The sequence below is a fragment of the Dermochelys coriacea genome, chromosome 19, assembly GCF_009764565.3.
Source record: "Dermochelys coriacea isolate rDerCor1 chromosome 19, rDerCor1.pri.v4, whole genome shotgun sequence".
In the NCBI taxonomy this organism is placed as follows: Eukaryota; Metazoa; Chordata; order Testudines; family Dermochelyidae; genus Dermochelys; species Dermochelys coriacea.
The window spans coordinates 12,265,830-12,281,393 of NC_050086.2; the positions used below are offsets into that span (position 1 = coordinate 12,265,830).

Sequence of the window (15,564 nt, forward strand, 5' to 3'; positions counted from 1 at the left end):
AGAGCTGTAATGTATGAAGGGATAGAATTCCTGATTTTGGTTAACCACATGTCAGTGCTGCCAGAGAGAAAGCTGGAAGGAGGAAGGGCAGTGTGGTTTTAACTTTTTCACGCTGTGGCAAAAACAAACAGCTGCCAGGTCACCGTTTCCAGAGCTCTTCAGATCAGCTTTATCATTGTATCACAGTAGCAGCGACAGGCGCCAATCAAAATCAGAGCCCCACTGTGCTTGGTGATGTATGTACCCAGAGCGAGAGCCAGGCCCTGCCCTGGAGAATTTACAGACAAAAGATGGAAGGAGAAACGGAGGCACAGAGCAGCGAAGTGGCTGGCCAGCCATAGGCGTTGACTTCCCCACTTTCCCGTGGGTGCTCAACCCCCTGCCCCCACCCTCATTCCAACCCCTTCCCCAAAGTCCTCACCCCAACTCCTCCCCCTCCCTGCCAATATTCCAACTTCTTCCCCAAATCCCCGCCCCGGTCCTGCCTCATCCCCTGAGCACGCTGCGTTCCCGCTCCTCCCCCTTCCTCCCGGAGCATGTTAACACTGCCAAACAGCTGTTTGGAGGTGGCTGGGCAGGAAGCGCTGGGAGGTAGGCAGAGGAATGGGGATGTGGCGCGCTCAGGATGGGAGGAAGAGGAGATGAGGTGGGGCGAGGGTGAGGGGAGCTTGGCTGCCGGTGGGTACAGAGCACCCACTAATTTTTCCCTGTGGGTGCTCCAGCCCCAGAGCATCCACGGAGTTAGCGCCTATGTGGCCAGCAGCTCAGTGGCACAACCAGGAACTGACCGCAGTGTCCTGACTCCCAGTTGTGTGCCCTACCCTCTAGCTCACATGCCAAGCCTAAGAGACTTCTTTTCACTATGTATTATTTGCATTCCAATAGGACCTAGGGGCCCCAGCCAATACTGGGGCCCCATTGTGCTGGATACTGTACAGACAAAGAGTGAGAGGCAGTCCCTGCCCCTAAGAGTTCACACTCTCAATAGACAAGGCAGACAAAGGGTGGGTGGGGAAACAGGCAGAGAGAGGTGAATAGCTCTAAAAATCTGGCCCTAAGTGACTTACCCAAAGTCGCACAGGGACTCTGGGATGGAGTTTGGGGCCCTCGAGTCCCAGCCCAGCCCCAGTCCCTTAGCCATAAGATCATCCAACCTCTTATCTCATCCATGGCTGGCCACAATGGGGAATTGAAAAATCTGGGATTTTCAGCCTGGCTGCTCCCCACACGCCAGTTCCCAAGATTTTTCTTGGCCCTATGGCCCAAAAAATTACCCAGAAAAAGATGTTTAATAAGGAAAATATTTTAAGTGACTCCAGAGAATGGTGGGAGTTGGGAGTTCGCTTTCAAGCTGGTCTAACCCAGACCCCTCTCTCTAGTCCTCCTCTGTTTTACGCAGTGGGACTGATTCGTCACTCTGTTACTCGCCTTTCGTGCCCGTGTAACTCCATTAAATTCAATGGCCGAGACAGACAAAGGAGGGGATGTCCATTAGTGTCAGGGAAGTTAGGCTGGTGTGTAATACTGGAGTAATGCGGCGGTGAATCAGTCGGAGTGACACCTGTGCAGCTGCGGAGCTGAAAGTGCTGAGATCTTGGGGGCTCACCTGCAAAAGCCCATGGGTCTCATTCTCCTTTCACTGGTGGAAATCAGGAATAGCTCTGCTGAAGTCAGTTGAGCACCTGAGGTTAGGCAAGTATGGGCGCACACCAAAGAAGGCTGCATTTCCATAGCACCTGAAGCTTGTAGTGTACTTTGGGGTGAATGGTATGGGGGAAGGGGCAGTGCAGTTTAGTGGCCTGGGAGTCAGGAGATTCTGGTTCTATTCCTGCCTCTGTCAGGCAAATTACTTTGCTTCTCTGTGCCTCAGTTTCCCCTCCTATCCTTTGTCTAGCATGTAAACGCTTTGGGGCAGAGACTGAGGGGAGACGTGATAACAGTTTTCAAGTACATAATATGTTGTTACAAAGAGGAGGGAGAAAAATTGTTCTTCTTAACCTCTGAGATAGGTCAAGAAGCAATGGGCTTAAATTGCAGCAAGTGAGGTTTAGGTTGGACATTAGGAAAAACTTCCTAACTGTCAGGGTGGTTAAGCGCTGGAATAAATTGCCTAGGGAGGTTGTGGAATCTCAGTCACTGGAGATTTTTAAGAGCGGGTTAGACAAACACCTGTCAGGGATGGTCTCGATAATACTCAGTCCTGCCACGAGTGCAGGGGACTGGACTAGATGACCTCTCAAGGTCCCTTCCAGTTGTACGATTCTATGATTCTACATTAAAACCTATTAGGAAAACAGCAGATGAAATGGTTTCACACGTGTGGTGAGAAATGAAGCAATACACATACTGCTGATTAGAGACATGCATCCAAATAGATATGGCAGGAGTGAGGTTACTGGATTGTTTTCTCATCCACATGCATTCATTTCCAATGACTTTTTTTATAAAGCTGATTTTAAAAGCCCCGAAATCATTAGCTGAGCGCATCTGAAAAGGAGAAAGGTAGATGACACTTTTGCTTGTATTCCTTAGAGCCCCTGTAGGCCATGTCTACACTGCCACTTATGCCGGCAAAACTTATGTTGCTCAGGAGTGTGGAAAAAACACCCCCTGGAGCGACATAAGTTTCACCGGCATAAGTGGTACGTGCCCAGCGCTATGTCATTGGGGAGTTCTCTCCCGTCAGCATAGAACAGCTACATGAGTGATCTTCCAGCGACGCACCTGCATTGGTACAGCTGTGCCGGGTAAGCTCGCTGGTGTAGATGTTGCCTAAGGACCTTTCCCAGGCCTGAAGAAGATTTGTGTGTAGCTTGGAAACTGGTCTCTCTCACCAACAGAAGTTGGTCCATTAAAAGATATTTCCTCCCCCACCTTGTCTCTCTAATATCCTGGGACCAACACAGCTGCAACAACCCTGCATATTTCAGAGTAGCAGCCGTGTTAGTCTATATCTGCAAAAAGAAAAGGTGGACTTGTGGCACCTTAGAGACTAACAAATTTATTTGAGCATAAGTGTCCTATGAAGTGAGCTGTAGCTCACGAAAGCTTATGCTCAAATAAATTTGTTAGTCTCTAAGGTGCCACAAGTCCTCCTTTTCTTTTAACTCTGCATATGAGTACTCTGGGCTATTTCCCCATGTAGAGAAGTCCTTAGAGGTTAGTGGTTATTAATAAGTCTAATAAATCATACAGAGTTTGATCTTCTATAGCACCTTCCACCAAGGCTACAAAGCACATTACAGACACAGCTGAATTGATGCTGCCAACAGTCCTGCAAGGTGGGGGGATGTTACTTTCCCCATTTTAGAGGTGGGGAAACAGACATGGAGAAATTAAGACCAGCACTTCCCCCTACTTTTGGGGGCCTAACTTGAGACACCTGGGACCTGAATTTCCCAGGTGCTGAGATGCACAGCTCATGCTGATTTCAGCCGGTGTGGCTGCGTGGCAGATATTCAGCTTCTCTGGAAGTCAGAGGCCACCCACAGCTGGAGGCGGCGGGATCAGAGACTTGCCCAGCATTGCTCAGTGAGTCAGCAACAGAGTCAGGGATGCAGCCTAAGAATCAGCTCCCAGTGCCCCACTCTGGGTGCTCCTTGATTCTGAGGGGTCAGTTAGTGTCTGGACTACAGGGCCCATTTCTGGTTGAGCTGCATCATGGCCGATGTATCAGCTGAGAGAGGCATGTGCGCCGCTAGTGTCTGAAATGCGTCCAGCCATCTCTCACCCTGCCTCCTTGTGTTCCAGGGGATGGATGTGGCCACACCATGCTGACACCTCACAGTGGGACGCTGACCTCCAAGAACTACCCTGGCACGTATCCCAATCACACAGCCTGCGAGTGGAGGATCCTGGCAGCCGAAGGGAGCTCTCTTCTCCTGGCCTTCGGGGACATGGACATCGAATCCTCCCAACGCTGCGCTTCTAGCTTCTTGCTGCTCTCATCCCCTTCTGATGGCACCAGCCTTGGTAAGGACTTCCCTGGCACAGCCTTCGCCACATGGGCAGAGGCAGCCACCAATGCATGACGTTGCAGGCCATGCGGGGGCAATTTTTCCCTGTCTCCTTCAGTGAGCGTGGAGCTCTGCAGGCGAAGTGGAACCAGTGCAGTACCAGGGAGGGTGGGGCATGGGTAGGCCATGCACCCCCTTGCATGCCCAGAGCACAGCGTCAGCAGGGATCTGTGCAGGGAGCGTTTGGGCAGGGAGCAAGGCTGGACTGGGAAAGGAGTGTGGGGGTGAGCCGGGAATCTTGTGCCGTGTGGACCCCTTGGCTGCATGCAGCACGGCTGCAGGAGTACTGGAAGTGCTTAGGGGTGAGCTAACCCCCACGGGGGGAGAATCACAGTGCTACGCCGGACTGCTTGGTCTGCAGCCTGCTCTCCAGGCTCTTGATCCATTATTATAATGTACTGAGAGCCATCAGGGTGCTCAGTGCTGGGCAAAAAGGGAGGGAGACCCAGTCCCTGCCCCACCAGCTCCCAACGCCACCTGTTCATTTCAAGGGGGTTCTGCCTGAGCAAGTGTTTGGCAAGACGTCAAACTCCAGAGGTCTCAGGGCATGATGCTCCGATAGGGCACAGCAAGTCCTGCTCCCAACGGCCTAGCCCAGAGAACGTCTTTGCTGCAATCACCACTGACCCACCAGCTTCGTCCAGGGGAATCACCCAGTATCGGGGTGGAGCCCATGGACTGAAATAGAGTCACCCTCTGGTGCTCCTTCTCCCTTGACAGAGCTGCCTAGTCACCCACTGACCCTGCCCAGAACTCCCAACGGGTGATGGCCTGGGACAGGCACCCATGGAGCAGCGCTCAGTGAAACAGGGAGTATGGACCCACTGGCTGGGGCTTGACCCTTTGAGCTCCACCGGCCAGTGCTGTTCTGCCAGTTCTGCTGCCTTTTGGAGCTCAGGTGCCCCCAGTGGGACTGAGGCATTTCCAGCTTCCAAGCTAAAGCGCACGGCCCTGCAACCTCCGGCCACGATCCAGTAATCGAGAGGCCTGAGCTACCAGATCTCAAGCCTGCAATTGGGAACAGATCCCTCCCCAGCTCAGTGGGGCTCAGATCCGATTGAAGGATTGTGACCAGGGTTACACAAAATCCTATATAAGGAGAAGATCAAGAAAATCTGGCTTTTTAATTTTTTTTTACAGAGGAGACATATGAGACGGGGGGGTCATGACAGAGGAGAAAGGGTGCAGGGACGGGAACAGATGTGTCTGCAAATTAATTAACTTTGTCTGCTGAGAAATTGCCCAAATATTTCCAGGATTTTCCGGGGGGAGATTTAATGGACGTAAGAGGGATTTGACAGGCCAGGCAGAGCAGTGGCTCCTGCCTGCAGAGAAATCCTTGTTTCCCCCTCCCCTTTGGAAATCTCTGCCAGGGGGATGTCTTCCCGGAATCTGATCACTCACGCAACAGGCTGCCCGGGCAATAGGAGGGGGAGTCAACCAGCCCTGAGCCAAGAGGAAACGGGGCTAACCGCGGAGTGGCACAGCCTGAAGCCGGAAGGGAATTGCCCGACAAAGAGGCGCTGAGTGACAAGCATCCAGGAAGCTCAGTGCACAGTGAAGAGAGGGCCCCATTGTACTCCGACAAAGGGACACAGGAGAGGGTCACTGCAGGGAAATCAAATGTGTCTCTGAATAACCATAGAAATCAGAGACGGAAAATGCCTATTAAATCCTTGAGTCCATCCCCAGGGCCGGGACTGTTCCTACAGTCTATTCTGCAGGGCTTTCTTCCCCGCGCCCACCCCTGCAGTGTATTTAGCCCTGTCGGGGAGAGTTCAGAGGAAGGACAAATCCCCAGGATCGTATTTTACTCAATATTTGGTAGCAAGTAGTTTAGGCTCCTGTGTTAGGGGTTGGGGCCCAGTCCTCCACTGGGGTAAATCAGGGCAGCTTCATTGGCCTCCATGGAACTGCTCCAGTTTACCCCAGGAGAGAATGCGACCCATCGGATTTGCTGCCCCAGGTCACACCACCTTTCGTGCAAGCCCCGAGCGACCTCGACGGCAGCTGTGAAGTTGGAGGTGGGGGATCCGGCCCCGAGTTTAGCAGCCCAGCACTGGAGCCACACTGCGCAGGCTGCTGCAGCTCAATTGTTGGGTAAATGTCAGGGGGCTTCCATCGCCTCTGTTACTGGGTGGGGGGGTTGGATAGGAGGAGCCCTGCAGCAGTAGATATTTTGGCCTTGCCCCGTCTCTCCCCTGGCCCATGCAACACCACAGGGGATGCACCCCACGTCCATGGTCCTCACCTCACACACCCATCTCCTCCACCGCCTTGTGCGGGGGACACATACTGCTCCTCTGCCTGGAGAGAGATGGTAGATGCCTATTTGTACTGGCAGCTACCCAATTTTGCAGGGGCCATTAATGTTGAGCTACATTTTGTGCAACTCAGACGCTCGCTAGGCTGGAGCTTCTAGCTGGGAAGTGCCATTAGTATAGCAGCTCCTGCCAGGGGATGAAGCTAGCCAGGCAGGGATAGGTTATTCCCAGCACATGAAATCCCTCTAAGCCATTAGTATTTCCAAGGTAAAGAAAAAGCAGGGGTGGGGGGTGACCCCCTTTCAGCCCTTTCTCCAGCCCAGAGGAGCAAAGCAACGCAACTTCTCTCCCTTCGCAGGTCACCTCTGCAGCTCCGTTTATCTTGGCATCATACACTTCACTCCATGTGAACTGCCGAGTAAATGTTTAGGAGCTAGAACCACATGCGGTTGCCAAGGGCCCTGTTGCTGCCAAAAAAGTTCATCCCACCTGGGTTCTTTCCTACTCTGAAATACCACGGACTGTGCTTAAAGCCGCCCCTGGGTGTCCCGGGGCGCTGCAGAGCTCCCAGCATTAATGGGCATGACCCACATGGGAGTTAAAGCTTTACATCTCCTGGCTCTGGCTCTTTTAAAAATCCCTTGTGTTCTGTCTCCTCCCTCCGCACAAGTTCTCCACCCCGGGTACTTCTATAAACTCCCATACCTAGTATGTGAACACCTTCCAGTCCTGAATGGACTTCTCCTCACCGCTGCGCCTAGGGCAATGCTATCATCCCCATTGCACAGATGGGGCACAGAGAGGCTAAGTAACTAACCCAAGGTCACACGGAATCTGTAGCAGAGTGTGGACTTGAACGCAGATCTCCCAAGTCCCAGATTCATGACCCGACCATCAGGGCCAGCCTGCTCTCCTAGTTGAAAGGGCAACAGTAACAGGGTGTGAGGACAGAAAGGATGGTTCAGTGGTTAGGGGACTAGACTATGACTTGGAGACCTGGGTTCAACTCTTTGCTCTTCCATGAGCTTCTTGTGAGACTTGGGGCAAGTGTCTCTGGGCCTAGGTTTGCCATCTGTGCAATGGGGCAAGTAATACTGTCCTGCCTACTAGGGGTGGTAGGAGGGTAAATACATTGAAGATTGTGAGGTGCACAGCTACAATGGTGACGGAATCACGTAAGTACCATAGACAGACTTAGAGCTCAGTGTCCCATTAGACACCAAAATAAGGGCCAGATTTTCAAGTGCTCAGCTCCCACTGTGCCACTTAAGGCCAGATTTCAAGTGGAGCTCAGCACCCGACATGCTGTAAATCTGGCCCGAGATGTATCTGGGGAGGTGGGGATCATCACTTTCCTAGCCCTACATTTTTATAGAGGATGTGATGATAATGAAAATACACAACACATTTCATACAAATACGCTTCTCATGCTGTGTATGATTGGCCAGTGGAACTCCCTGCCACAAGATCTCACTGCGGCCAAGAATGGTGAGCAGAATTGTGAAATTCAGAGCTGCACTGGAAAGACAAACAGTGTGTACCGGATATAAACCCTGCTGCTTCAGGACAAAGCCAGTCATTAGTGGCCCGAGTTTGGGAAGTGTTTTCTGCTCTGGGTAGGTTATCTCTTAACTGTCCATTATAGGGTTTTTTCCACCTATCCTAAGTGAGTATAAATCTGACCGGGGCAGGTACACTCAGATTGCCCAGGTGTAAATGACCACACATGGTGCAACACAAGGGGATAGTTGGACCCACAGGGGCCTGGTCTCCCTTTCTAGAGCACCAAATGCCAGCATGGGAGGGAGGCATAAGCTTCTCTTTAAAGTCAGTGAGCTAGATTCTTGGCCCTGGGCCAGGCTGCTTTGAGCCCCAGCAGTGGGCTTTCCTCTGATGAAGGGGGGATCTCCCTGGTGGCATGGAACCAGGATAACCAGCTGTAAGCCACATACCCCACTGCCACCAGCACAGGGTCATGCCAGGAGAAGAGCAGGGTGCTCCAGCAATCCCCAGCCTTTGCAATGGGCCTTGGGGGCCATTGCAGGCGGCCATGAGTTAAAGCAGCTGGGGGGCCCCCACTGATTGGGAGAGCAAAGAGAAGGCAGAAAGTCGCATGTGCTCTCCCCCTGCTACAAGGGCAGCAGACTGCATGTAGCCGAGGGTGGCTCTGGCTGTGGATTCACACACTCGCAGCAGGAGGAAGACAGAGATTTAATTTTTTTAAACCATTGGAATGAGCTTGCCATTTTCCTGACATTTCGCAGGCTGTATACGGCACCCCTGGGATGGAGCCTCCCTGGCCTCCGGTGTCATCACCGACTCCCCGCTGCCTATATATGGTAACAAATCAGGGAGCCATTTGCTGCACGTGAGTTGTGGCCAGTATATTTTTAATGCGTCTTGCAAGGCCTGATCTAGCTACCCAGTAAAAGGGATTGGGCCACAGGGAAGCGATTGCTCCCCAAGGGCCTCTCTCTGGAGTGGGGGGGTGCCCGATTTCACATGGGTTGTTTCCATCTGTTGGTAATATCTTGAAATGGAATTTGGTTTCCTTTCTGATAGTTTTAAAAATTCCTTTTCTTTCATGCACGTGCATACTGGTTTGTTATTGTAGGGTTGCTCATGAGCCTTGAGGCCGCACCATGCTGCGGTTTGTTATTGTAGGGGTTGCTCATGAAGACCGAGGCTGCACCACGCTGCGGTTTGTTATTGTAGGGTTGCTCAGGAACACTGGGCTACAATCACTGGTTTCCTCTTAATAGAGCTGGAGAGGCACTAATTTACACCAACAAATAATTTGGCCCAGTAGGTCAGCTTGTGTCCAGTGTAGCCTTTACACTGAAGCTGTTTTTTGGTTACAAAAGCGTAAGTTTTGCTTGGATTTTTTTGCCCACATAGCTCACCCCACTGGCTCTTGTTCCCGACTGGCACAAACACTATGAACAGATCCTTGCTCCCAGGCTGGGAATTTTGTACCAAGTTTTAGCCTGGAGCAAAGCTTTCCTGGCTGCGTGTCGTCTTCAGCAGGTTGCCAAGGGTTTCCGATTGCGGAAGCTCTGCCGGAGCTGGGGCTCGGAGCGGCAGGATGCGTGCTGCTGGGACAGGAGAGCAGCTTCTCACTCCAGTCTCCTCAGCATTGTTTGGTTTTGTTTGCTGTGGGAAATTACACAGCTGGCAAACTCCACACAGCTGAGGCAAGCGCTGTGGAATGAGAGATTTCACGCCACCGTGCTCCGGCCTTGGGGAGCAGCCTATCTTTCCAAGAGCTGTGATGCCAACACACAGAGCATCACACCCAGGAGGTGTGCGGGTTACAGCTGTAGTAGCCACAACTGCTGCCATTCCTAAAACCCCACCCGGACTCCTTTTCTGTTCTCAGCCCAGCCTTCACTCTGGTGCTACCACACAAGGTGGTCCAAGGGGCTTCCCATAGGAGGCAGCTAACGCTACATCTCAGGCGAATTCCCAGACACTGTGTGTGACTGTAGATTCCAGTAAGAGGGCTGCCATGTGACTGTCTCTTCATAAGAATAACAGCCAACCCCATTCGCCTTGGCTAGAGGAAGGGATGGGGGGAGGAAGCTGGGGGAGTCGACAACCCTTGCTTGACTCCTAAGCGAAGTTTCTGTGCAGAGGGAGGATTAGCAGTTTGTCTGCCAGGCGACTAGAAACAATTTATTTAGAATTGGTCCACTCTTGCTGCATCAGCCATTCATCCTGGAGTGTGCGAGAGACGTGCATCTCCCCACCTGCCTCCCGTACATATACGCACACTCAGACAAATACCTCCCACTCGCTCACACACACACACACTCTCACTCATGCGCATGCTCCCCCAGAAGGTTCAGAGTTAGGTACAATTAATACAAACACATGGTGCTGATAAGAGACATACAGAGCAAGGGCCAAAGTCCGCAGTTCTGCCACTGCAGCTCCAGGAAGGGAATGGCATCACGGAGACCTGAATGATTTGGTCCCAAGAGTTGGCGCTTACATTGCAAGGTGATAGGCACTTTTGACAAACCAGATAAAGATGGGCAGGGCTCAGAAGGACCCGAAAGTGGCATCTAAAGCTTTAGATCTAGCACCTGGCCATGCTGCATGAAAGGAAGTTGTACAACTGACGAGCGCAGGGCCTGATTTTCAAAGCGGCTGAGCAGCCAGAACTCTTACAAAAGTCAGCAACAGGGATAGAACCTGGAACTCCTCATCCAAAGCCTGAGCTGCTACCATTTGAACTAAGGGCTTAACTTCTTCCTAGTTACTAGCAGTAGTAGACTCTTCTCCTACGTGTATACCAGCCACTAGAAGGGGACACAACACACGGAGCCAGGATGCCACATTAATACCAATGATATCCCATTGACTTGTGCAGGAGCTGGGGGCACTCAGCACCTGGCAGGATCTGGGCCCTGATTCATGCATTTTGATTCCAACATTCATCCCAACATGCTGGAGCAGGCATCCCTGTTGTTATCGCTCACTGTGAACAGTAGAGAGTTAAACTCAACGGTCTGCTCCCTTCCTCTGCTGGAACAGCTGGGAAGGCCCCTCGGGGCTCAGCAGGGTGGGAAGTTCTGTGGAAAAGTTGGTTTAAAGGGGGAGAGGGGCCGAGGACAGGATGAGCTCAGTGTTGTGGTTGGAAGAGGGGCTTCCAGTCCCTCCCGCTGCTCTCCTCACTGGCCCTGTCCTTGGGAAAACAGAGGCCTCTCCGAAGTGCTGTTTGAGCAGGATGAGGATGTGGGATTCACTCACTCTGACTCAGATGTCGCTTCTGGCTAGTGATCGGCCCCACTTCAGATGAATCACAGCAATACTTACATAGCGAGCCAGCCCTGCAGCCCAACTCCAACTGCTGCACCATAGCAGTTCAGGCAGCATATCCAGGAGAAGTGGGCAAGGCTAGAGGGTCCCTGTAGCTGGCAATCCCCTGCTGCTGGGAGAGACCCAGGGGCCATAAGCACCCTGACTAAATTAGAGCAGCCTTAAGGCTGCTCTGATTTACACTCGTGGTCTGAGCCCTCATAGTTTGGCTCCCAGATCTGGAGGCTGCAAAGATGACTGAAAGCCCGTCTGTCCCCCATCCCATCTCTGGTCTTGTGTTCAGTGCAGTTTGGCTAGACTGGATATTGCAGCCTCTTGTTTTGTGACGTGTTGCCTTGTGAGTGGAGTCTGAGCCACAAAGTTTGGACCCAGATCCAAACTCCCCCAAAGCTTGGACCCAGATCGAAACACCCCCAAAGCTTTCAGGAAGGGCATTTGGAGCTGGGGGTGGTTGGTCAAAAGTGGATGTATGTAGCATACAACCGAAGCTGGTTGGAGGATTGGGCCCTCTGATGTTTAGTGATTTATAGCAGTTGTTCCTGGGGTCTATTCCCAGCTCTTCCACTGACTCATTTAGGGCAAGTCACTGTTCCGCTCTGTGCCTCAGTTTCTCCAGCTGCATAACTGGGAAGATAATATTCACCTGAGTCCCAGGAGGGTTGTGGAAAATCATTAGTTACTACAGCGACCGGCCTGATAGAGAAAACCATAAGATAGACAGATCACTGATAGAAGAATAGTAACAGAGCTGTGTCACAAACCCTGATCTAGCCAACTGGTGCCCTCCTTGCCCCAGCTCGACACACAAAGTGCTTGGTGCTAGCTTTGTGCAGGGTTAAACTTCCTGGGTCTGATTTACTGACCCTGTGGTCATGACCTTGCTGGTTGCTTGTCGCAGCAGGACGGATGTAATGCAGGAGAGAGCAGGGTGTTTAGCTGACTCGGCTGCATGGACAGCCTGGACGAAGCAGCCCTGTGTACTGGGGCAGCTCGGATTTTCTAGCCTGAATCGGCACATGCCAAACACGTCAGTAATGCTGGAACATCTGGTACAGCATGTGTCATACGCCGCCATCTGGCAGTAATACAAGGCTGGCCGAATGGAGGAGAGGGGAATCTTCCCCAGACAGGACCCTCACCACCACCACCCTTCCATCCATAGAGAGCCAGAGCCAGGGTTTTCAAAGCACAGCTGGAGGCTCTTCTCTCGCCTTGGGACACAAGGTCTTAATGATGCACAGTCTAAATTTGGGGTGACTCATCTGTAGCGTGAGAGGGCTTGGGGGGAGGGGAAGGTTACACGGTTCGTTTCTATCCCACCCACGGGCTTTTAATCAGAATTCCTCACGTGTCCATGGGGGGGGCTGAGCATTGATCTCTTCCACCAGTAAACTTAGCCACTGCTGGGGTTCATGCAGTCCAAAACAGGAGGGGCCAAATCCATCCTAGGTGCAGATCCATTGAGTCGGGTTGACCTGTCTCAGGGATCTCCCGAATATGATTATTTTGTCCCCTTCCTCAGTACAGGCCTGATTTTCAGAGGTGCTGAGCATCTGCAGCTCCCATTGATTTCAAGTGTGGTTCTTGGTGCTCAGTACTTCTGCCAATCGGGCTTCTGCTCTGGCACCATCCACCGCTAACACAGGGCAAGAGCCAGCCTGCGAAGTGCTGAGCTCTGCTGACATCAGTGGGGAGGGGCCTAGAAAAGGCCAGAGACTCTGATCGCACTTACACTGGATCATTAGGTCTCCATGTCAGGCATCCCTCATGTTCGCATCCCACCCCCAGGCCAGCATCATGTCACCTCCGTCCGCCTAGACCAGGCAGGGTTGTTCCCTGCAGTGCATTGGCCAATGCATCGTCCTGAGGTTTAAGTGACTCAAGCAATGGCACTTGCACCTGCTACCCAATAACAGACTGTTCCACAATCTAGTCACTCGCACCCTTAGGACACTTTGCTTGATAGGCAGCCTAGGTTTTCCTTCTTGTCGGGTCCTTTTCCGAGCCTTATCCCTGTAGTATCTGAGCATCTTCCAGTCCTGCATTAAGTGACAGGACAAACATCTATTGTGTGTGTGGTTCGTTCTCTCGCTCACGCTCTCCCCAGTGGCGCATTAGCCACTGGGCCAACAGGGCCCATCCCCTGGGCCCTAGCCAATTGGGGCACCCCTGTGCCCAACCCTGCTCCCCGGCAGGTGGAACCACAGGTGGAAGGGATGGGGAGGGGCCCCCCACTTGCCCTGGCCTAGGGCCCCACAAAACCATAATCTACCTCTGGTCCCCAGGAAGGGAATCGGGTCTGCAATGGAGGCTTTTGTTCAGGTAGGGATTTGGGGGGGACATTTATATCTACATGCTGCTGTGTGTGTTAGCAAAGGCAAGCTGCAGAAGTGCACCTGGAGCGGGAGGTTTGTGATGGCCCTTTGTCCCACTGAGTGTTCATTCCACAGCCTCAGACCGCTGCCGCAGAGAGCTCTGTCACCTGCCCAGATGAGCTTTCTGGTAGAAAGTCCCATTGTTCCTGAGAAGTAGAGCTGTCAAACCACAATCCCCATCCTGGAGCTTCAGCCTCTTCTAGACGTGCTGGGCCCAGGCACCATGAAGACAAGGACTGAGGCCTTCAGTTTTGGTATTGGATGGGGAGCCAGTGCAGAGAACAGAGGCTGGTCTGATGTGCATGCAGGAGCCAGTGTTGCTGAGGAGACGGGCTGCAGCGTTTGGTACTAATTGGAGTTTCCCCAGGGGCTGATGGCTACAAGCCCAGCTAACTGCATTGTTGTAGTCTACCCGGGGGTGACGAAGGCCTATATAATCGAAACCAGGTCATCATCCAGCAAGATGGGATGGAGTCTGCTAGCCAACCAGAGATGCTGGAAAGCATTGCTCAGGGATACTGAGAGACAAGAACTTAGCATTGGCGAGGAATCCAGCAGCACTTCTGAATTACAGCCTGAACAGACCAACGGTGGGTGTGTCCCTTGCTCACTGAAATCCCTTTGGCCTGCCCTAAATTCTTATAAACAGCTACCATAAGTCCTGTGTAGACTACTGGAAATGTGCTAACACAGTGACTCTCCACACACACTCTACAGGGCAGCAACAGGGACTGAACCTGGAACAGGCGTCTCTCACTTGAGCTAAAGTAGTAACTATTAGCTGGTAGCAGTAGTAGGGTCTTATCTTCCTGTGTGGACACCAGCCACTAGCAGAGCAAGACGTAACACAATGAACCAATGGGTTACAACCAGTGGTGAGCTGGAGCTGGTTTGCACTGGTTCGCTAGAACCGGTTGTTAAATTTAGAAGCCCTTTTAGAGCCGGTTGTTCCGCGAGGGGAGAACCGGTTCTAAAAGGGCTTCTAAATTTAACCGGCCCAAAGTGGGGAGCGGGGCGTGAGGAGGGCCACCTGCACCGCAGCAGGTAACCATGGGGGGGGGCACAGGGGAACCGCTTCCTGCCCCAGCTCCCCTCCGCCTCCCTGGGCCTGAGCGGGAAGCCGCCACCTGCTTCTCAGCCCGCCCCGGCTTACCGCCGAACAGCTGATTCGCGGGAAGCCGGGGTGGGGGGCAGAGAAGCAGAGCAGGGCGGCGGGTTCAGGGGAGGAGGCGGAGCGGAGGTGAGCTGGGGCCGGGCACGGGGTGGGGAGCTGCCGGTGGGGGCTCTGCACCCACCAAATTTTCCCTGTGGGTGCTCCAGCCCCGGAGCACCCACGGAGTTGGCGCCTAAGGCGCCACTTTTGATGTGATCAGTGGGGGGAGCGGCCGCTCCCCCTGCTCCCCCCATTATCTACGCTCCCCCCCCCCAGAAGCCAGAGGGACCTGCCGGATGCTTCCTGGGAGCTGCCTCAGGTAAGCACCGCCGGGTCTCCCCACCTCACCCCCAGCAGGTCCCTCTGGCTCTTAGGGGTGGGGTGGGCACCCACTACTGTGGCCCATGAGACCCTCTTGCCCAGTTCTGGGGGCAGTCAGGGGACAGGGGTGGATGGGGCAAGGGTCCTGGGGGGTTGTCAAGGAACGCAGGGGATTGGATGGGGCAGGAGTCCCGGGGGGCGGGGGTGGGCAATGACCCCCTCATGGAGAGAGGAAGGAACCAGTTGTTAAGATTTTGACAGCTCATCACTGGTTACAACATGTGGTTCTCTCTCTGCTAATGTGAGTAACCAAGCTTCAGACACAGATTATTTGCAGCGTGGCTGGTTTTGCTAACAGCGCTGGGGAGCTGTGCTTTAGCCTCTTGCATCCCTGATGGCTGTGGCTGGGGAGACGGAAGCAATAACTCAACAGGGCTTTTTTTCTTCCCCCCACCCAGTGGTGGTTTCAAAATCCAAGCACTCTTGCCATTGAGGCATGTGACACTTGGCAGCTTTCAGCAAGAAAGCGGAGCCTGTGGGAAGAGAGTCAGGCGGGCAGAGGGGGTGTTGAAATCCATTTGGAAGGGATGGCTGTTGGGCAAGAGAGTAG

At 53.0% G+C, this 15,564-nt stretch overlaps 1 protein-coding gene across 3 annotated transcripts in view; it reads left to right on the forward strand.

Moving 5' to 3' along the window:
• Window positions 1–15,564, forward strand: part of LOC119845403 (discoidin, CUB and LCCL domain-containing protein 1-like) — a 66,126-nt gene that overhangs the window by 12,041 nt on the left and 38,521 nt on the right. For all 3 annotated transcript variants that reach the window (XM_038377661.2, XM_043506150.1, XM_043506151.1), the window contains exon 2: window positions 3,751–3,972. In XM_038377661.2, coding sequence (XP_038233589.2) covers window positions 3,751–3,972 — 222 coding nt within the window. The remainder of the gene's footprint in view (window positions 1–3,750; window positions 3,973–15,564) is intronic.